Source organism: Pteropus alecto, unplaced genomic scaffold (assembly GCF_000325575.1).
Source record: "Pteropus alecto unplaced genomic scaffold, ASM32557v1 scaffold3, whole genome shotgun sequence".
Taxonomy (NCBI): Eukaryota; Metazoa; Chordata; class Mammalia; order Chiroptera; family Pteropodidae; genus Pteropus; species Pteropus alecto.
In genome coordinates, this window is record NW_006442484.1 from 47,036,429 (window position 1) to 47,059,097 (window position 22,669).

General features: G+C 39.1%; 1 protein-coding gene and 1 long non-coding RNA gene across 2 annotated transcripts in view; one reads left to right on the top strand and one right to left on the bottom strand.

The window, feature by feature from the left end:
- LOC112470354 overlaps nt 1-7,397 on the top strand; it is a 22,505-nt gene extending 15,108 nt beyond the window's left edge. Inside the window, exon 3 of the long non-coding RNA XR_003042953.1 lies at nt 7,280-7,397. This is a non-coding gene — a long non-coding RNA (uncharacterized LOC112470354). The remainder of the gene's footprint in view (nt 1-7,279) is intronic.
- PDE11A (phosphodiesterase 11A) overlaps nt 1-22,669 on the bottom strand; it is a 315,606-nt gene that overhangs the window by 21,496 nt on the left and 271,441 nt on the right. The window contains exons 17-19 of the mRNA XM_006921237.1: nt 19,235-19,298; nt 12,615-12,689; nt 7,985-8,068 (exon numbers count right to left, since the gene is read on the bottom strand). Coding sequence (XP_006921299.1) covers nt 7,985-8,068; nt 12,615-12,689; nt 19,235-19,298 — 223 coding nt within the window. The remainder of the gene's footprint in view (nt 1-7,984; nt 8,069-12,614; nt 12,690-19,234; nt 19,299-22,669) is intronic.

Sequence of the window (22,669 nt, forward strand, 5' to 3'; positions counted from 1 at the left end):
CCTGCTCCCGCCCCGCCCCCTCTCCCGCTCCCAGTGAAATTAGAGTACAGAAATTTGGAAGAGGCACTTAAAGTGCAAAAAACAATCTTTAAAAGAGGACTTGATTCATTTCCTGGTTGAAAAAATTGCAATTTTCCTTCTCTATCTCTCTTCCTTCCTCGCTCCCTTCCTACCTTTTTCTTCTGAAAAAAGTCAAAGAAGAAAATGTCATGAAGAAGAGGTAAATTAGCTTTTAAATATGCTTTCTAGAGGAACTGGAAAGTAACTTAAGTAAAGATAATATCCCAAGCCTTGTATGGGCTTGGAGTTGAGTGATTTCTAGCTTCATGATTCCAAAGCAGAAATACTTTTAAAAAGAGTTATTTATGCCTGTCATCTGGATAAGGAGAAGAACTTGTCTTAAATTTTACCTTCAAAAGCCTTATTAAGAAGTAGACTATCATTTTTTCACCGGTTTCCAGCATTTTAATATGGATTCATGGTGGCAGTTTTGAGCTCATAAAATGCATATGAATAGTAGAAATGGATTAAGTGCTATTGTATAAAGAAGAGGTTTTTTTTTTTACTTGCATGAAATAAAAACAATTAAAGTCCATTTTATTTATAAAAAATGTACATAGAGCTGGTTGCTTTATCAAGTAAAACTTATTTTTCGGAGGTAGAAAATCTACTACAAAATTAAACATCATGACATGTCAGATATTCAGGAAGAACTCCGAGCTGTCACCAAGAGTGTGAGATGCCTTTGCCACATGTCACACACAGTGTGTGAAGTGACATGAACTTCAATGCTCCTCTATCAGTGAGCCCTTTCTGCTATTCAGCACTTCATACTACATAGCACATTATTATTTGATGTTTGTATTGATAACTGTTAGGCACTGTAGCATCTGGAAAGTCTCCTAAGTCAAAGAAAGATTAATTTTAATCATGATAAACAGTGTGCTTTGTTGTATTATAATTTCTTGAAATCATGTATACAATATACAATATAGCTTCTTGAAATCTATGTATATGCGCTAGCTCTCTCTATTAACTTGGATGTTAAAATAACCAGAAGACTACATTTTCTGGCAATGCTGAATAAAATAATTTCATGTATTTCCTGGTTGAAAAAGTCAAAGCCCTGAAAAACTCATGGCTATAAACTGGTCTTTTACGTTAGAATTAAGGGCCAATTCAACCATGATGAGAACTAAACTACTTTCTAAAAAGATATCATAGACCATATACTTCAGATTATGGGCAAGAATATAACGGCGTGTACTCTGATGAAGGGTTTTATGCATTTCTAGATGATAATTTAAAATGACATTATAACCCAACTTTGTACATCCATTCCACTGCTTATAATTAATTCTGCTATACAGCATCCTATTTATTCATTCTTTGTTTCTTCATTCATTTGTTCAACAAATATTTACTGAGCAATTTGCATATGGTAGGCACTGTGCTAAGTACCAGGAATATGATGGTTCCAAGAAACTAATCAAATGTGGAAAAGAGACAGACAGACAGAAAGATAATCACAGTACAGAGTGCTATGTGTGATTATGAAGAGCTGGATAGAGCGCCGTGGGAATGTCGAGGGAGAGTAAAGGTTTAACAGGAGATGATGGTTTGGGCTGCTGTCTTCCAGGCAGAAAGGAGAGGGAGGGGGGCTTAGGCGACGACTTGAGAAGGCGAATGAAAGGGCGAGCATGTCCTGTGCTTTGGGGCAAAGCATGCATAAGTGAGAAAGTGGGCAGAGCGACCGGAGGTGAGGCCAAGAGGCAGGGGCCTCATACACGGGGCCCCGGAACACTAAACCAAGGAGTCTGCAAGGTATCTTATGGATGGTGGTAGTAATCTGAGGTTTTTAAGCAGAGGGATGCCATGCTCCAAATTTTTTTTTTTTTTAAAGGAAGATCATTTTTGCAAAAGTTTAGGAGACAGACTGCAGGGGAGAGACCTATAAGCTACATAAACTGACACTTTTGGATGTTTGTATTTCTCTTCCATTCATATTTGACTAGTACATAGAAAACGGAAGTAAACAGGTTTTACTATCAGCACTCAGATTTGGGCATAGTATGTGTAACAAGGACAATATCCTGAAAATTTTAAACCAATGTATTTTCTACTGTGGCAGTTAGGGAAGCAGCGAGGGAGGGAGAAGAGGAGGAAGAGAGAAGAGAAAGATGAAGGAGAGAGAGATAGAAAGGGTATGCATGTGTGTGAGAGAGAATCAAATCGGAAGGGAGTGTCCAGGCTCCATGTTCTTTGGGGTTAAAGCCTGAGGGTGAGGTGAGGACTAGCATCTTGAATTTCTGAGCCTAATTCCAGAAAATGACAGAATTTTCCTAAAACAGGCAGCATAGCATATTAGAAAGGGCTGGGGAAGTTGTGTGGACAGCAGAGTGAAGAGAAAGTAACTGGGAGTTCCTGGGCGTCTCACAGGAGCTGAGCAAATGGTCAGAGAACCAGTTGACTGGAACTGCCCAGGAAGCCGGTAGAGGCTTGCCCTGCGAGGTTCCTACGAGGTCCATGGAGTTCAGCAGCCAGAGCTAGTGGCCAGGGCCTGTACAACGTGCTCATCACACCCACATCCATAGTCACACAAAGCCAGCAGGGCATCACACCCGGAGTCATACAGACACTAATCAGCCACCTCTCAATGAACCCAGTAGGACCCAACAGGCAGAACGTGTACTTGGGTCCCTCTCCCGCACGTCACAGAATGGTTACGAGAGAGCTCCCCTGGCCCCTAGATATTGGCTGGGGAGAAGAAATAGCTCTGATTGGGAATAAATCATGTGTTGGTCCTCCCAAAGGCCTGCTTTAACCAGGGGAAATTGAGATACTTTAATGTCAAGTTTAAGTACCAGTCCCTGAATGCCCCACCCCCCAATCTATCTGGAGCCAGATAGATACATTATAGAGAATATAGGAAGTTATTTCACCCCTCCCAACTAACTTTCTTCTTTCCGTCCTTTCTTCTTGAGTTTTCTGAGTTATGTATGGTGTTATTCCATATATGTCCCCCCGTTTGTAAGAACAAGTAATAAATTAGCCCCAACTATTTCTTCCTCTCATCCATAAGAATACTAGATGTCAAGAGAAAACATTTATAGGAAACTTATTTGGATGGTATCCTTTTCTTTTAAGCACCTGACAAAATTATTCTTCCCCCTACCCACATCCCATTCCTTGTAGGTTTTTAAGAGGAGACAATATTATATTCTAACTAGTTACCCAGTAGTTCATTAATTATTCTTTAAAAAAAAAAAAAGGATATTAGGTATGAACCATCTGGAGAGCACTGAGTTGTTTTTAAGGTACTTTTATCAGTATCTAGAAAAATTGTCTTGGAGTAGCACCTTACATCCTCTTTTTCAGTTTATCAATTCTAATTCCCAGTTTTTACAATTTCAACTATGTATGGAAGATTTTCTCCCTTCTTTCCAGAGAGCATATTAATAATTGCATGAGGTAGAACACATTTTCCAAAACAACCATTACAACTGAAGGCAGAAAAAAAGTCAAATCCTAACATCAGAAGCCTTGCCTGTTGCAGAAGCCCCATGACATTTTTATAAAGAGGCAATACTCTCTTGCCAAACTTTCCCCTCTTTCAATGGAGAGAGAGAGAGAGAGAGAGAGAGAGACAGAGAGAGACAGAGAGAGACAGAGAGAGAGAGAGAGAGAGAGAGAGAGAGAGAGAATGAGAATGAGAATGAATTACAGTGGCTAGATGCTGTCCAGATCAAACTCTTTTGTATCATCCATGAAAAACTCCACTCCAAAATTAAGAGTTGGTTTGGCATGAGCTGAAAGTCTGATAATGTTCACGGAAAAATTAAATCCCTCAATCCTTAACAAACAGAAGATTTATAATGCCTCTGTGCGTCATTGAAATTCTAGGTACGCTGAGGTTTGATTAAGTCGAGAATGAAAACAAAGGGCAAAAACTTAGCTTGCTACTGCACAGAGAGGCTCAGTGTGATGCTGCGACATCAGGTTTCTGTTTATCCCCAAGGCTGGTGCAGCAATGACTTCAAAGTTTGATGGTGGTTTTCTTTTTCTTTTTTTTAATTCTTTCTTTTTTTTTTTCTTTCTATTTTTTCTCTCTCCAAAGACTTTGAGCAGCAGGCTAATGGGTCCCCAGCAGGGTGCAAAGACAGCAGAAAGCATGAGAATCAGATGTCAATGTATTCCTCTGAGATACCCTGCTAGGACAGAGCTAACTAAGCAAGGCTTTAGTCCTCTCTCGGGGAGCACGCTTTGCTGGTTCCCTGCCCACTCCTGGCTCCCTATATGCTTCCTGATTAAAATGCTGTCACAGATAAATCATGACTTCTGCCTATTAGGACCATTTCTATTTTTTTTAAAAGAAAAGTTTGGAACCATAAGATTAAAAAGATGAGCAAGTTCTGGAGAATTATATACTCACCTATAAACATGTTGTATTTCCCTATTATGTAGCGATCTGTGGGTCTGGGACTGCTGTCTTCAGGTTCCTTCCTTACTCACTACTTTATCTCTATATTTTTATGTATTTTCTCTCAGTCGCTTTTAGTCAATTACTACATTACTGAAGTCTCTTCCTAATGAATAGATTTTTCTGGGGTGAAAGGTTTCTCATCGTTTTACCTCAATATACTCACTGAAGTCATCCCAGAGATGAGAGTTTCAATTTTAAATGTAATGAGCACCCAAAACGAACTGGTGTACTTTTTTGCAAGTTCTTACCTTGTCATACAAACAAGTAGCCCTTCAGGCACCTGAGAGTACCTATTATCTTTATCCTTTGCTTGGAGAGGGGACAAAACTCAGCAAACCAGGACAAGCAGAGAGTACATGATCTATTTTGCTATTTGACAAGCACGATCCTCTCAGAACCATGAACTAAAATCCAACTTACCTAGTGAAATCAATGAAGTTAAAAGTTGTATTAAAACCATAGTTGCATCTACTTCCCACTTGCATCTCCACTCTCCCTGACCAAACCCTGGATTCTGTCCTGCTGTCCCACCCAGCAGCCTCCAGCGTGGAGGTCCCTCAGCAGACTGCATTTCTCCATGCTGCTCCACCTGCAAGGGGATTCTAGCTCTCGATGTAAGCAACCTCGGTTACTATGTGAGGTTTCTTGCCACGTAAACCTGCCCCACCTTCAGGTCAGGGTCTTGGTCATTAAAAGAGACATTCTTTGTCTCATGTCCTATTTTATATCCTTTTGCTCTATGCCCAGACTGACTGGCAAGGCCACGATTTTTATGCTCTGTGATTCAAACCGTGTCATTTCAAACAAATCACATTTGGGATTCCTGCCACCTGCATACTTTCCCATTTGCCTTTTGTCCTCTCAGACTCTTTATTATTGCACTTGCGTGCTTGAAATCCCAATAACAACCAGAGTTTCTGCATACATTTTGCCTCAGTGACTAGTGTCACATCAGTGACTTTTCTTGCTTAGCGAGTCATTTCCTCAAGATTTTGTGTCTTCGCACTAATGGTGATTCCTTTCTATTGACCGATTCCATTTTAGTTCTGAAGCACCAACCATTAATGTGCAATTGTCTAGCTCAATAAGGAAAAACTCACTGTGTGAAGTGGAACAAAATAGGACCTTCAGAGAGAATACTTTAAATCACTTTACAAAGTTTCAGTTTGCAGGCTTTTTGAAGGGTTGGTTTCAAAACCTTGTAAAGAATTTGAAAATAGAATCGATGAGATAATTTTTTAAGATTAGTGATGATAAGGAATTCAGAAAAGAATATGATTTTCTTGCTTTGTTAACCAAGAAGATCTAGCAGCAGGTGTAAATGTGAACTTTAACACACAGCTCCTTTCACATTGCTCTTTAGATTGCCATTACTCTCCCCAGTTAGTTTCATAAGAAAACAGTGTAGAACTATCCAGCAGAAGTGGAATGGGGCAGTAGAAAGGCTATTACACCAAAATCAAGGTCCTGGATGGGCGAGACGCAACTCTCATCTGGTGGCAGTGTCACTTAACATTTCTATATGTTAATTTCCTGTGGCTACAGATAGCAGGTGTAACTAACCTTACAGGTAAGCAGTAAAGTAAAACAGAAAAGTCAGGAATGATAGATAATGTGATATGGTACTTCTTAAATTCTGGAAATTGCTATTTTCAGTTTAAATTCAAGGAACTTCGTTTTTAACCTGAAGTATTCCAAGTATTCAGTAGGAAATATAAGATAAGCCCAAATGATTGTGAATCAGTAATGAAACAAATGAACATGGAAGAGCACGTGAGCATCCTTTTCAGCGTTTACTATAACTAATCACTTTGGAAGTGTGCGTTGACTTTGAGTTCATTCCAAAGTAGCTTTGCAAACCAGTACCAAAATTTTATCAAATCCACAAATACATGTCTTCATCCTCCTAAGCTTTACCTATATAAAAGGAATTTATTAATTGCAAGAATAATTTATCCATCTCATTTATTGCCTAAATGTGCACAGGAAACCGAATAACAAAAGAATAATTCAATATGTAGTGTCAAGGTCACTTTAGCAAAGGAAGATATACCTGATCCAACAGCTGTGGGCTTTATACATGGGGGCCCAACTTGTTCTGAGATACCAGAGGATTGAGGATGGGAGGAGCAGACAGGAAGAAAGGAGAGCAGAGGATCTTCTTATAATAAAGGCTATGTCACTCTTGATTTTTTTCACCTGACCTATCATTATTAAATAAAAGAACGCTATATTCCATTTATAACTAAAATAACCTATTTTAGATTATTTTAAACTTTGCTTTTATCCTAGCATGTATTTAACAGTTAAACATAAAACAAACAAAAAAACAAATTTACTTTTGTTATTTATAATTATTAAAAAATTACATCTTCGAGGCAGTATTCTAAGGGTTTTTTTTTTGTTTTGTTTCGTTTTTAAGGATAACGTGACAGGGCTTAGCAATTCCTAAAAGTGCTGAAACAAAGTGGTAGATAAGCCTGAAACTTAATGGTTGTGAGGTCCTTAAAAAACAATACTGCATTTTTAATGGAGTTACACAGAGGGAGAAAGTAAAGCGGTTTCGTCTTCCCTGCATGTGTTTTCTCATTTGAAGTTAGAGAAGAAGTTCAGTCTGATTGAGCTAGGTAGGGGGTAAAGAACGTGCCAGGTTTTACACATGAAAGCGAAGGCTTAGAAGCAGAATTAAAAGCCAAGGCACAGCAAACTGCCAGAGTTAACGGATCCCAGCCCTAACCCATACTCAAATAGTGGCGTGTGCGCATTCAAAGTTGATGACACTTGTCTCCTTGCCAGGAGCCGGTCCTGAACACAAGGCAGCAGAGCTGGAAACCATTAGTGAATCTTGCTCAGAAGTCAGTGGTCGGCATTTGTCACATGCATCTCAGCGAGAGGCATATTTTTTAGATGGAAGGGGCTTCACCAAACTCCATGGCCCAGACCATGGGGTTGAAGCAGAAAACCGTGATTCATGGAATGCTCTTGTCTCTCATAATAATAAAAGTGAAAGAAAAATTATAAAAAAATGAAAAAGATTTCCATGGTCAAGTGTTTGAGAAATTCGGAGTTAATTAAGGTTAAACGTATGTCTTTCCTGAAGGACTTCTCTGAGCCTTCAGTATTTTGGTGTGCGGGGAGGTTCCCTAGTTACTGGGCCTGAGAGCTCTTTTTGCAGAGTTATCTATTAGGCTATGGCAGCATCCTCATGTTCCATGGGGCGCAGTTTGGGAAACATTGAGAAAAGCCTTATTATTCCTAATTTATAGATGAGAGAGTTGAGGCCCATGGAGATTATGTCTTGGAAGGAGATTCAGGTCTCTAGCATTGTAGTACCATCTTTTCCCAGGGGATGGGTCAAAAATCTGAGAAAAGATAAACTGTGACCGTAGTTCTTAGAAACATACACACCCTGAAGAGTCTCCTAAAACTAAAGCTTCTGAAAATACGGTACCTACACACTGGCTCAGTGAGGACACGCAGACCCTCCCGAATCATGAGTACCTGATACAAAGGCATACAGATGCTATCAATCCACTCCAGCTGCAACCGAGGCAGTTCATCTTTCCGGTTCCGATCAAAAATAGCCTAGAATGGAGGAGGAGAACTTTGCTTTATTACACTGGACTGTTTTACAGGTGCTTTGTCAAACACTTTGCCACAATGATCCAATTTTTACTAACGGAACTCTTCACAAATCACAATCAATCTTTACACGTACTTTCTTTTCTTTTATCTATGATGAGAAATAAAGTATTTTCACCTCTTTTTATGAGATTTGTAAGTGAATTTATTTGAACTTTATAGCACACAACTCCTTGGGGCCAAAATCTGCCTTCAGACACTGGTAACTGCCACTAAATCAAGTCATCAGGTCACTGGGAATTGGGTACAAATCAAGGGGAAGGGGGTGTGTTTTAGTGCTACAAAACAGTGTATTTTTACAGTGAAAGAGGGTGGGATAGTTTGGAAAAGATCTTTAAAAGCAATTTTATTTTAAATAGAAACTGTATGTATTAATTTTTCTGGGTGAGTGTTGGTTTGGCAATTCTGTGTGTTTTTCGGTAAAGTTCTGTCTGTCATTGATAAACTCCTAATTTTTTATCTATCACTGGATGGATGATGGTAGAAGGTACCCATCTCTCCTCATTCCCAGTCTTTAAACTTTATGATACAATGTTTGGAAAATTTAGGTACATTTTTGAGAAAAGGAAGTGACATATTTCTATTGGGCAGACATAAAAAGGAAAACAATCAGTTGGAATTGGAGAGCTAAAACAGATTCCTTCAACAAACACTGCCACTTCTACTCCAGTGAGAAAGTCCCTCCCTTTGTTCTTAAGGACTTTGTTCTTAAGGCCAGGGTTTAAGAGGTGACTGACCTTGCCTGGCCTTATTGTCTTTCTTCCAGATAAAAGGTGCCATCCACATTGTTCTGGTATTCACACAGGTCATGAGGGAAGATCCAAGACATCCCCTTTAACGTCCCCCAGAGATGTTAAAAAATCCTGCATCCTTTAGACTTATGAATGAGGGTGGGTATGGGTGGGACAGAAGTCACCAGCTGCCAAGGCTCACAAGATAGGAAGGTACTGCTGCGGGAAATATCTCCAAATTAAGGAGAAGGTCACTGACTCCCAGAGGCTCTGCACATCTTTTTCTTGCAATATGAAATGTTAACTATTAGGAAAGAGGACTAGAATTTGGAGACCATGAAATGTGCTGGAGAAAGGGATGATTCTTGGGAACTGAGTGAGTCTTGGTCAAAAGTGTTCCTTTAAAAAAAATTATTCTGTTTTATCTTCTCTATAGCCCTCATTGTTATCTGAAACATTTAAAAAATTTTTTTAAATATCTCATTTGTCTAATTACTCAGTTTCTGGTACATAGAATACGGTTAAATTTTTAAAAAACAGTGATTTCAGTATATTCACAATCAGTTGTACAGCCATTAACAGTCAATTTTTGTCACCCCAAAAAGAAATCCCATACCAATGTCATTCCTCAGTCTCCCCCAAATCACCAGCTTTAGGCAACCACTAATCTACTTTCTGTTTCTATAGATTTGCCTGTTCTGCACATTTCATATAAATAGAATCATATGCTATGTGGTCTTTGTGACTGGCTTCTTTCACTTAGCATAACGTTTTCAAGGTTTATTCCTGTAACATGCATTAGCACTTCATTCATTTTTATTGCCAAATGATAGTCCATTGTACAGATATATCATATATTGTTTATCCATTCATCAATTAATGGACATTTCGGTTGTTTCCACTTTTTGGCTATTATGAATAATGCTGCTATGAACATTCATGTACAAGTTTTTGTTTGGATGTATGTTTTCATTTCTCTTGGGGATATACCTAGCGGTAGAATTGCTGGGCCATATGATAACTCTAATGTTTAATGTTTTGAGGGTTTGCCAAACTGTTTTCCAAAGCAGCTGCATCATTTTATACTCCCACCAGCAATGTAAAAGTTCCAATTTCTCCATATCCCTGCCAACTATTGCTATTGTCTGTCTTTTTTATTATAGTCATCTTAGTGGGCGTGAAGTAGTATCTCACTGTGATTTTAATTTGTGTTTCCCTTAAGACTAATGATTTTGAACATGTTTTCATGTGCTTATTGGCATTTATATGTATTCTCTGGAGAAATGTCTATTCGAACCCTTTGTCTATTTAATGAACTGGATTATTTGTCTTTCTATTGTTAAATTGTAATAATTCTTTATATATTCTAGATACTAGGCCCATATCAGATATACGATTTGCAAATAATTTCATCCATCCTATGGGTTATCTTTTTAGTTTCTTGATAGTGTCCTTTACGCACAAAGGTTTTCATTTTGATGAAATCCAATTATCTATTTTTTCTTTTGTCTCTTGTGCTTTTGGTATCATATCTAAGACACCATCACCAAATCTAAACCAGAAGATTTATACCTTGTTTTCTTCTAAAAGTTTTATAGTTTTAGCTCCAACATTTATGTCCATGACCCATTTTCAGGTTATTTTGGGGGTATGTGAGAGATAGGGGTCCAACGTCATTTGCATTTGATATCCTACTGTCCACGCACCATTTGGTGAAAAGACTATTTTTTCCCCACATTGCATCCTCTTGACACCATGTCAAAAATTGATTGACCATAACTGTAAGGGTCCATTTCTGGACTAGTCATTTCTTAATAAATGCTTGATGAGTGGAAGTGTGAGGTAACATACTGTCCTGGCTTTCCCTTTATAGCATTTTGCATCTTGCTATTGATTATTAGTGATTAGTTATTTAATGTCTATGTCTCCCACCAGTCAACAAGTTTTTTGAAGGCAAAGAAGATGGCAGTGCCCAGCTTCATGCTTGATATCTGGAGGTGCTCAAGCATGTTCTATTAACTGACTCACTGGTTCTACTACCAACCCTTTGGCTGTAGCCCAGATCAGCTTTTGTCCTCATGAAGTTACGCTGATGACCTTTAGGACCAAGACACCTGAAGGCGGCTTCTGGATAATTTTTTTCCTAAATATCAAGGAATAATGAACACGGCAATGTCAGCTCTGGGTGCATACATTTCTAGACATCTTTGGAAAAAAGACTGATGAGGGATACTTCTGCCACAGCAGCCAGAACCCAGTCATTAGCCATGTTAAGTAGCCTTTTGTGAGGAGAGAGTAGCATTTAGAGCTATCTGTCGACCACAAAATCAATTTCATTTATGTCTTCAGAAAACGCCTTCTTGGAGCCTGCAGACAAAGGCTCCTTAGTGCTGCGCTATTGCAGCTGCCAGCTCACCAATGCTGGTAACTGACTCATATTTTTTAATTTAATTAAATGACCTGTGGTACTGCTGCGTTGTAAACCCTTCAGAGGATGCCTTTAAAACAGTTTTTTAAAGGAAGGAAAAGCTTTTATTTGAAAATAGATATATAGCTGAGACAAATTTGGGTTGTACTAGCTTTTACACATTAACTATCTATTCCAATCTAGTATCTTTATCTTTATTATAACCAAATTTGGAGACATCACAAAAAAAGAATAAAGGTATGTTTTGAAAACAGTATAAATAGATGTTGCTTTGGAAACTAAAACAATTGGTGAGCATTTTAACCTGTGCAGTCTTCTGGCCTTTCATAGGTATGCAACAAATTAAGAATAGTCAAAATTAGTAGGACTGTAAGTTCTGACTTCAAAAAAAAAAAAAAAAAAAAAAAAGGAAACTGAACTAGGAGCTGGTTCTACTGCTTTTCCTTGCTTTTAAATGTCATCAAAGAAAGGTGCCTTAAAACTTGAAGATCTTATAAATACCTCCAAATGTTCAAAAGTCAGTTGATTTGAATCCTCATAAACAGACATTCTGGACAACTGACACATTTCTTGAGCTTCCCTGAATCTACTGTGCTGTGCCAAGCATTAAAATACTTTGCACCATTCTCAGAGTCATTGGGGTTTTAGCTAACCATTCATTAAGAATAAAAAGTCTACCCCCTCCTTGAGGGCGGTGACCAAGGCATTTATATCTTTTGTATCATGATGAGTAAAAACAGCACTATCCTGAGCTTACAGTAAGCATTCTCAAATAATATTTGAATGGATGAATCCAATATAAATAGCATTTCAATCAGCAGAACCTAGTTCCCCAGGAAACTTTTCATTTTGCAAACAAAGAAAAAAAAAAGACTTGAAATGATTTGCTTTTGAGATTTTGGAATGGTCAAAATGGGAAAATAAAATCTAGAATATCATGATTCACTGCAGCTGTCTGTTCTAGTTCCTCAAGTCTGGACAGCTTGCCTTTAATTTTTTCTGCATTTCTGTTCCGAAGTAGCCATTGACCACATCTGAAATTCTAGCACTAGGCTTTGAATTATTCAAATGCCACTCTGCACATCCTCCCTTGTGCCTACTTGTCCCTCTGTGGGTGCTCAGGAAATTCTTGTTAAGTAGCTCACCACTCTTAATCAGAAACCTGGGAATAAGAGTGCTTAGCATCCAAGTTTAATTAAAGTTTTAAACTTTCAGGAGGGCTTCCTTAAGTCCATTCTCAATCTTTCCCATTTTCAACTTGTGATTTGGAGTCATTTTAAAAAATGTCATTCAACAGGGTAAATACGTCACAATAAAAGGATGAACTTACGGAAGGAATGAGTTTGAGTTCTGCTCTCTCCCGATCTCCTTGTTCGAAGAACTCACTGGTTACAAGTTCAGCCACCTGAAACATATACATATTTCAATTTATGGCTATGTATGATTTATCATGAGACTCAGGAGTTATTTCTGGCTTGTGTGTATGGCAATTATCTTCAACAGAGACAATCATTTGAAAAGCTTATGAGGAAGTACATTAATCTTTTGTATATGAAGATATTATAGAATTTAATCAATAAAACGGATTTCCTTTTAATCAGAAGAACTTGTGCAATTTATTTTTACATGCATACCAACAGACAATTTCCAACAGCATAGCTTGCATATTTGGGATGAAGAACCTAGGTTGCCACCTTCAAAGTAGGAAATGTCCTTAACCAGAAAATGAAGCAAATAATAACGTAATAATAATTTATGCTATTATATTACTATAATATATTTGTAGTAATAATTTAGCCCACTTTTGGTTGTTTCTTTGTAGATTCTTTACATCGTTGCATATTTTCATCTTAACCTGGTTTAATTTTACCCTCACAAAAACTCCTTAACTGTGTCGCATTACCAACATCTGTGTGCATCTGGAAGAGTACCCCAGGGCACACTCTGCTTCCTACTGTAGCAATGAGGCACGGGGCAGGACTAATGCTAGATGCACTGTTCATACCAGACTTCTACAGTATGACACCATATAGTTTGAAGAGCTCGATTTGCTCTTCCGCCTGAATCTGTGTATTAAAAATATTCATTGATGGTAGGTTCTAGTCGGTTCAAGTACAATGGGATGGCTGTTTTACCTGAAACCATAGGCATTTTTCCAAAATAAGGACTGGTATTTTTCCACTTTTCATTCATTAGTGTGGATGATCAGAAGCTACTGATCATAGTCGAGCTAAAGAGACGTTTTTCTTTTCTAAGCCCTGTGCTTCTAAGAATAGCTTTATAGGAGGCAAACTGATATAACAGTTTAGTGTTGAACAGGTATTTTCAACAACACTGTGGTGTGCACCTAGGAAATCTCTGAGATGAACTAGTTGGATTTACAAAATATTAGAAGAGCAGAAAATTATCATAGACAACTTGATGACAAGATCTGGATCCCCAGACTAACTTTTCCCTATTCCAGGCTCTTATAAAGATGAGGTTCTTAGCCCTGGCAAAGACTAGAAGGGTTTAATTTTGATCAAGTGCATAGAATCAAGATAATTTACCTAAGTGAATCATTCAAGAACTTTTGTCAACCATAAATCGTAACCATTGATAAGATGTAAAAACTTCTCTCTCTCCTCTCTCTCTCTCTCTCTTCTCTCTCTCTCCCCTCTCTCTCACGCACACACGCAAATTTGAGAATAGCAAGTATAAAGTCATTTATAAAGAAATAGAATATCTAGTCAGTTCATAATTTAAACATTTAAAAATTTCAACAGCATAAAACTAGTTGGAACTGACTAAATTTTTCTAAGACTCAATTCACTTTTCTCCTCTCCAGTCTCTGCCACTACCTTTTACTTTAGCACTCTAGGCCTCTTTCTGCTTTTGGCCCTTTTTAAAAGAAGGAATGGTTCCCTAAGGGTGTGGCCTTATTTATTCATTTCCCAGACTCTCCCTCAGATTGCTCTGAGGTAGGGCTATTGCACTAGAGAATGCAAATGTGCAATCAGGTCACCCCAAAGGTGGGAGTCTTGATAGGTCTGTAGCTTCTAGAAAGCAAAGAAATTAAAACAAAATCCTGTCCTTGATCTTTCTAAAGTGGTCCTGGGTATCCCCCCTGTGCTTTTTCACAGCTCAACTGGTACCACTGTTTTGTTTGTACTTAAAAACCCAGTCAGGAACATTAAGTGGCTCCTGATGGAATTTCTTATTAAAGAAGGAAATTGAGATGCTAATCAGGCCTTACGGATCACCAGGGAACCCACATGCTTTGCATCATGTTTGTGAGGAAGGAAAAGTAGTATAGACACCAGTGAAAAACATTTTGCAAGGGAATCTAAAAAATCAACATCCAGAAATTAGAAATATGTTTATATTTTTAAAGAAAGATTCTATTGTTTCTGTCCAAATGTTTCCTAAAATCATAAAAGTGACTATGTTTTTGAAAATATCTTAACCTTTTCAAGAGACAAACAAATGAGATCTCCAGTTTAGAGTTGTGATAAGATTTCTGATGAAAACATTTGGAAAAACATGGCTTTGTGTTTTATTTCTTTGAACTACTGAGTTTCTGCACTTAGCTGCAGAAGTTCACATCCTAAAAATAAAATAATATTTACATCGGTGACCAAGAAGACCACCTACAAGTGGCCATTGGCTTCTTTGGTCTAAAACATCAGTGCAGAAACTTTTTTCCTTCTAAGTACTTTATCCTCTTACTCCTTCTGTCCCCAACCCCAAGTGCGCTGCTGCCCCTTTAGTTCTTGACGTGCATTTCACTGGGGTTTCTGAAAGCCTTGGCACATCATACCTCACCCCTCTCCCTTTCCAATCTTCTCTATTTTTTCCCCAGGTCTCCCTAACTTTCTCCTACTCAACACCCCTCCACTCCCCTTCCATCTCTATTGTAGTGGCCACCCCCAGGACCACACTTTTTCCCAGTACCTAGGAGAGCCACCTACCTCTTCTCTGCAGTATACTCTCAGATTTCACTGCAAGGGGGGCCTTACCATACTGGGGAAGTGAAGAGTGGGTAGAGATGTAGAAATAAGCCACTTGACCACACAAATTCTTCACACTTACCCTGCTTTATGTAACTTCAAATATGTCACATTAAAATAAAGACCAACGCTCAATTGGAAGAGAGCTATTTATTGGAGGAGAGTTCTATAGGAAAACTGCCCAAACTGTATTGGATGGTGATGTGAGCAAGAAATAAACTTTTGTGTTAAGCAACTGAAATTTAAGACTATATCTGTTATTACAGCAAAACCTAACCTAGCCTTGATTAACACAAAAATTGGAATGGAATTGAGGTGCTGTTGTTGAGAGAGAGAGAGAGAGAGAGAGAGAGAGAGAGAGAGAGAGAGACCACTTTATTAATTGCTTACTTGCCTCTGTTCCCACTCAATAAAATCAGCTTGAGACTATGGATCATGTCTTTTTTATTTCTATTTCATTAGAGCTTAGCATGACTGGCATAATTTTGATGCTCAATAAACTTTCAAATAACATAATAAATAAGTGAATAGATGAACAGGAGGGAAGAAAGGAAAGGAGGAAGGAAGGAAGGAAGGAAGGAAGGAAGGAAGGAAGGAAGGAAGGAAGGAAGGAAGGAAGGAAGGAAGGAAGGAAGGAAGGAAGGGAGGGAAAGGAGGGGAGAGTGGGGAGAGGATGGGTGGGAAGGGGGAGGAAGGAAAAAAAAAGGAAAGAAAGGAAAAGATTCTAAAATATATGGCATTATCTTGGGGACCAGGTATAAAATAGTGAAGAAATGGTTGTTAGAGGCTATAAGGATGGTGATACATGTTACATAGTAGCAAAATATTTTGTACAAATTCTCACTGAAATAAAGCAAAGCATGTATCTAATGAATTTCTGGCCTTAAGGGAAGAGATTGGAACACAAAATGTTAGTAGCATGTGATGATTGCTATTGACTGTTTTTCTAGGTATTATAAGAAGTGAGCTCAGAAAAAGATTGGCAAGTTTAGAACAAGGAATGAAAGGGAATAGAGAAAGTTACAAATTCAGGGTCTTGAAGGGATGGAAGATGAAGCTACTTCTTAACCCTAAACTGTAAAAATAAAAATTGAGATATATTTTGAATGACAAAGGCTGATCAAGACAGCCTTGCAACAAGAATCCAATCAAAGGTATGGCCAGTACATTATTCATAGTTAAAAACTCTGAATGAATCAGGTAGTTCACAGGACATCCTTTCAACTGGAAAAAATGGCCCAGAGAAATGATTTAAATACATAATTCCCTCACTGGCACTTGTTCGGTACAAAGTACTGGGAATTAAGTCATTAGAGAGAAAGAAGGATGTATATAAGCACATTTCTTTGTTCCTGAATATAAGGGAGCAAAGAAATACAGCAGATCTAAAAAGTTTATATAGAATAGAACTGTGGATGTGGTTATTGGTAAATGGAAATGACTAGACACAAAGACATAGGAAGCCAACTAAATGTTGTAGAGTTTTGGTGCCAGAATTAACCACAAGTCTGTAACTACTTAAAACTTAAAATAAGCCTTGGGCTTTCAACTTTCTTTAGGTAGAAGTAGGCCTGGAAAGCTGCTTGGCCTTCAGATATTGCCAAGGAGAATAATGGAAAAGGGATAATTTATCAGCATGGATCTAAAGGCCATAGAAAATAATGAACTCAGGAGCATCTCCTAGAGAATCAGGGCCCGCCACAGAGTGGAGCACCTTCACAGTAAATGCTCAGTGCGATTTTGGAATTACCATGGCTCCCTAACTGCCAGATGTTGCTATCTCTTCCCTTTCTGAATGGGAGTGTTATAGTGAATATTTTGTGGTTAGGGTGTATGTTAGATGCTGCATTTTGGGTGTGTGTAGTTCTGTAATGTACATCCAGGCCCGATGTGGAGACCAGCATGTATCACCTAGACATCCTGAACTTCAAGCTTGCAACCATGACTTATGGGTCATTTCAGTCATCTCCCTTGGGGAGAGGATGAGCATATGTTGCTCGCAGGAAGGAGAATGAATCATATTTTTGGTTATTAAAAGGGCAAATTGTGGTAGTCATGTTTTACCAACTATTTCTGGCTTTCCACTTTCTGGGCACATGGAAGGATCGTATTTCCTGGTTGGGTGGGATTTTGTGAGAAGTTCTTGCCAATGAATTGTTGGCGGGGCATTTAATTTAATTTAGTGCCAGACCCACCAGGGCTTCTGCTCGAATGATCCAGATAGTGGCTGTTCCTTCAGACCCAGTCCAGATTAAGGACAAAGAGGTGCCACCCACCCTGGATGCCCAAGTCCTAATCTGCTAGGATTTGAATACCTAGCTCCACCACTTACTTGCTGTATAACCTCAGGCTACATATCCTTTCTAAGCTTCATTTTTCCTGTTTGCAAAACAGGGATAATCATTGTATTAGTTTCTTGGGGCTGTCATAAATTACCATATAAATTAGCATAAATTAAAACAACGAGAATTTATTCTCTTATAGTTCTGGAGGCCAGGAATTCAACATCAGTTCACTGGACAAAATTCAGGGTGTTGGCAGGGCCACACTCCTCAGAAGCTGGCTTTCCACTTTCTGGGCACATGGAAGGATCGTATTTCCTGGTTGGGTGGGATTTTGTGAGAAGTTCTTGCCAATGAATTGTTGGCGGGGCATTTAATTTAATTTAGTGCCAGACCCACCAGGGCTTCTGCTCGAATGATCCAGATAGTGGCTGTTCCTTCAGACCCAGTCCAGATTAAGGACAAAGAGGTGCCACCCACCCTGGATGCCCAAGTCCTAATCTGCTAGGATTTGAATACCTAGCTCCACCACTTACTTGCTGTATAACCTCAGGCTACATATCCTTTCTAAGCTTCATTTTTCCTGTTTGCAAAACAGGGATAATCATTGTATTAGTTTCTTGGGGCTGTCATAAATTACCATATAAATTAGCATAAATTAAAACAACGAGAATTTATTCTCTTATAGTTCTGGAGGCCAGGAATTCAACATCAGTTCACTGGACAAAATTCAGGGTGTTGGCAGGGCCACACTCCTCAGAAGGGTCTAGGGGAGAATCTGTTCTTTGTCTCTTCCAATTGCTGCTGGCTGCCAACATTCCTTTGCTTGTGGCTGCATCACCCTAATCCCTGCCTCATCTTCACATCACCTTCTCCTCTTCTGAATGTGTAATCTCCCTGTGCCTCTCTCTTATAATGACACCTGTGACTGCATTTAGGGCCAACCTAGATAATTCAGGATAGTGGTGATGATAATGACAATGATGGTCCTTAACTTAATCACATTTGCAAAGACCTTTTTTCCTTCTAAGGTAGTGTTTACAGGTTCCACTTACTACTTTAAATCCCATGGCCAACACAGTTGGCGCCTCATAAAACAGAGAGAGATTAACCTCAAATACTATCAGTAATCAAGGATCTTAAGTTGTGTAGTTACTGCTTGAAAACTATTCCTGCTTTAGAACTAACACTTTTTGGCAGTGAAATCAGATAGAGAGTAAAAACATGATTTGGGGGAAAATATTAATTTGGATACTGCACTCTTTGGCCAAAGAGCCCCCTGATCTTTAAATAGTCTTTGAAAAGCAAAACAGAATTTCCTTCTTACCTCCTTGGGTTTTTTGTTGTTGTCATTCTGTTTTGTTTTTTCATATGCGACCAAACCTTATGCTTACACATGATTATCTATTAAAAAACATTATTTTTGAAACCTTGCCTTATAAATGGTCAAAGTGTTATTTGGATTTAGCGTGTCAAAAAAAATCTTACAGAGAGTCAGACATATTATCAGGCTATGCTATAAACTACGCGGAGCCTAAGCCTCCTGCTATTTTTTACACCATGTTAATACTGATGCAAATTGACTAGGGTTTCAGTGCCTGGTAGTTGGGGCTCTGGGAATATCATACCCCCTCCCCCAGCCCCTCCTCTGCTGAGCCCTGCCATTAATCACCACTTGCCTGTCTCGAGATCTCCCACGGTTTGGTCACGGCTCCAAGGTCACAGGCTGTCATTAACATTGATCTGAAAAACAGAACCCGACAAAAGTCTGAATAATCTTTTGTTGCATTCCTACACAAACTTGTCCTAGATACATAAATAAATAAAACGGGACTGAGACCAGCTCACATCTCCTTTTCCTCAACAAGGGAAGCACTGTTTATGGTCCCCATGTTTAGCATCTTCATCCTACAGCCGCACGGCTCAGGAAGACAAAGCTCATACGCACCCTCCGTGGCCCTTTTGTTTTGCCTGCAGCAGATCAAGGAAAGCAAAGCATGACTTTCTATACCTGAGCTAAGCAAGCTCTGCCTAAAATAATTTGTAATGGACATTGCTTTTTATTTTTAAATATCAGCAAAGGAATCCGTATGTAATACTATATACACTGCCGATGAATCTATTTACCAGCTTACCACTGATTGATGGGAACAAAAGAAAACCTACACCGAAGAGGCGAGGCGCACACCACATCAGGAGCTACTGCTTTATCCTCTGCTCGGCAGAGCTAAGATTTATGAGTGAGAGCCACCCTGTTTCACTCCAGTTTACTACCTGGCTACGACCATGTTTTACAAGCATTACAAAGAAATGTATTCAGCTACAGCTTTCATTAATTTGAGCATGTAAGAAAGCACAGCAAAGATCTGAATCAGATTTGGAGGGGCAGATTTCTATTGGATTTCACTAGAATTCACACTGAACCGTGGATATAGAAACACGGGGAACAAGTCAAACCGTAGAGAGGTCTGGTGCTTATAATTCGATGTGGTGGGAAAGGGAGAAATAAGACACACTCTTTGTCCAAAGTCTGTTTTCTTTGTACTAAAAGCAGCAGCAGGCGATGAAAAGTAATGACGGATCTGAGCAGGGAAACCACGTCTTGGCCGGCTCCTTTTGGAAGGAAGGGTGTGTTGTTAAAGGTCAGAGGGCTGTCTTGATGTCAGGTGTTAACATTTCATACCCCGGCGGATTCCAGCGCCTTGGAAACGTGTCTGCTTCCCAGATGGCGGAGCATGCTTAGATGGTAGTGGAGTTTGTGTAACCCCCAGGATACTCCGCGAGGGAGCAAGGCAGAGTGGCAGATAACAATAGGTCATTCAGAACACAACCAGGCGCAGCAGCATCAGCAGCCCTCTCACTGAGGTCAGGCAGCGTCTAATCCCAAACACCCCTGTGCTAAATAAGTGCTGTGCAGAGACACGTCAGTCTACTCTTCATATTTGATCTTTTCTAACAAGCACTGCTCAGTTTGCCTGCCTCTGTACTAAGTGCTTTACCAACTAACTCCTAACTAAATGAATCCTCATCATAAATTTCTGAGGTAGGTGCTCTGATTCCTATTTTACAAAGAGGTAAATGGAAACATGGAAAGGTTAAGTCACTCTCCCAAAGCAAGTAAAGGATTCAGGATTCTGTGCTCAATACAAAGCTGCCAGACCTCCTCTCACTATACCCGATGCTTCTCATTTTAGGTTCTGCTGGTAGCAGAGGGGGACAAGACTAGGTAATGCCCTGGACTCTGCGGTCTCTCTCCTAGACAGGAAATAATTTCTGTGAGGTTGCCTACTTGTATAGTAACTTGGAAAATTACCTAGGTTCCACTTGTTTGATAATTTGAAGCTTACTTCTCAAATTCAAATTCATATAGTCATTAATTAGTCAATAAGTTCATTGGTCTTCTGCTAGGTGATCGGATGATGGTAATTCTAACAGCTACCATTTATTGAGCTGGCACCACAGGGTGACTTACATAGTCTCCATATGAGGTAGGTGTACAATTAGTGTCTCCATTTTACAAAGCAAAATAGTGCTTTGCAGTTTCGTGATTAGAGAGGTTAGGCAGATTGCCTGAAGTTACACAGCTAGGTATAGAAGCAAGGAATGGAATTCAGAAAGTCTGACAGAAGAATCTACTTTCAATGGCTATTTTACAGTGAAACAGAGAGTGTATATAGAGAAGGAAGACAGATAAAGGCTGGGAGGTCAGATGGTGGAGTGTCTGAAATCTTTATTTGATTGGTAAGGGGGCATCAGTTAAGGATGGGGGCTCAGGAGGGACCTAGCTAGACCTTCAAAGGGAGAACTTTCGGTAGTAGGTATGAAAATAGTTTGAAGAAGGAGAGAATGGAAGCAGGAAGACCAGATGGAAAGCATAAATTGACAAGGGCCTACAACGAAGAAAGGCAGGGAGAATGGGAAGGGAAGGATGGGGTGGGAGATTACACAGGAAGAACTAAAGGAGGTAAATGAGCAGTTTTGTCTTATTTTTAGACCAAGCCTCTGCAAGAAGTGAAAGGCCTTTTCTAGAGGAAGAGGGCGGAGAGAGTTTGTAGCAACTGTTTTAGTTTCAAGGTCTGAGTACTTCTGGTCCAAGTTACAGTTAAGTGGTATCAATCTGCTCAGTGCAATTGAATGAATAAACAGTCAGGAATAAAAAGAAAAATGTTGTAAAGCAGTGCTGTCTCTAGAGAATCTGATACAAGAGATCATTTTTATCATACCTCTTCTCTATATCTTACAATAATGGTTATTTTCCTGATTTGTTCTCTAGTTCGAAAACAATTAGGAACTTAAAAGGAACACATTTTAATTTTAAACACATATTCAAATTCTGTAAAAGATTTTCATGTATAAACTGAATTTTGCATTTACCAAACAAAAATATTACATCTCTCATCTTGTGCTGTTTCACTGTTTTAAATTTTAAACACAACAAATAAAACCCTAAACGGTCGCAAAAAAGGACAGAATTGAAGTAACTCAAGTTAAGTTTTTTCATCTTATTACTGTTCTATCCTTGTTTATTCTGAATATACTGTTTAAAAGCAGGACTGTGACACTTCCAAAGGACGAAGACACAAACTACACCCCGAGCCAGTGAAAAAGGTTCTGAACCATTAGGAGCTTACTCTTGAAAGTGTGTACCATGTCCACCTCCGCCAGGGGCTGACTGTATAACTGGGCATTCTTAGAATTAGCTTACGTGTACGATACACGTACAATTAAGGGATAAGTAATAACATGTGCTAATTTGAAGCTTTCATATCAATTATTTTGATACTCAACAGTAACCCCAGCAATTGTTTACAGCTTATACCGACAAAAGATTTTTCTCAGGGAAGAGTATCTCATCATCGACAGTGTTTAGATTGCAGGCACATGGTGATGATCGAAAAAAAAAAAACCAGACTGACTTTTAGTTGGTTTTATTACTATTTTAAGTGCCCCCCCAGAAACCCCACCCCCTTAGTGCACATGAAATGGGGCCGGGAGGCGGGGACGGAGGAAGGGCAGAGCTGCGGGGGGAGGGGGGGTGGCGGGGGTAGTGGTAAAAGCTCCTGGAGCACCTCTATTTTACATACTGTGCTTCCAAATATGATTTTTTTCTTTCC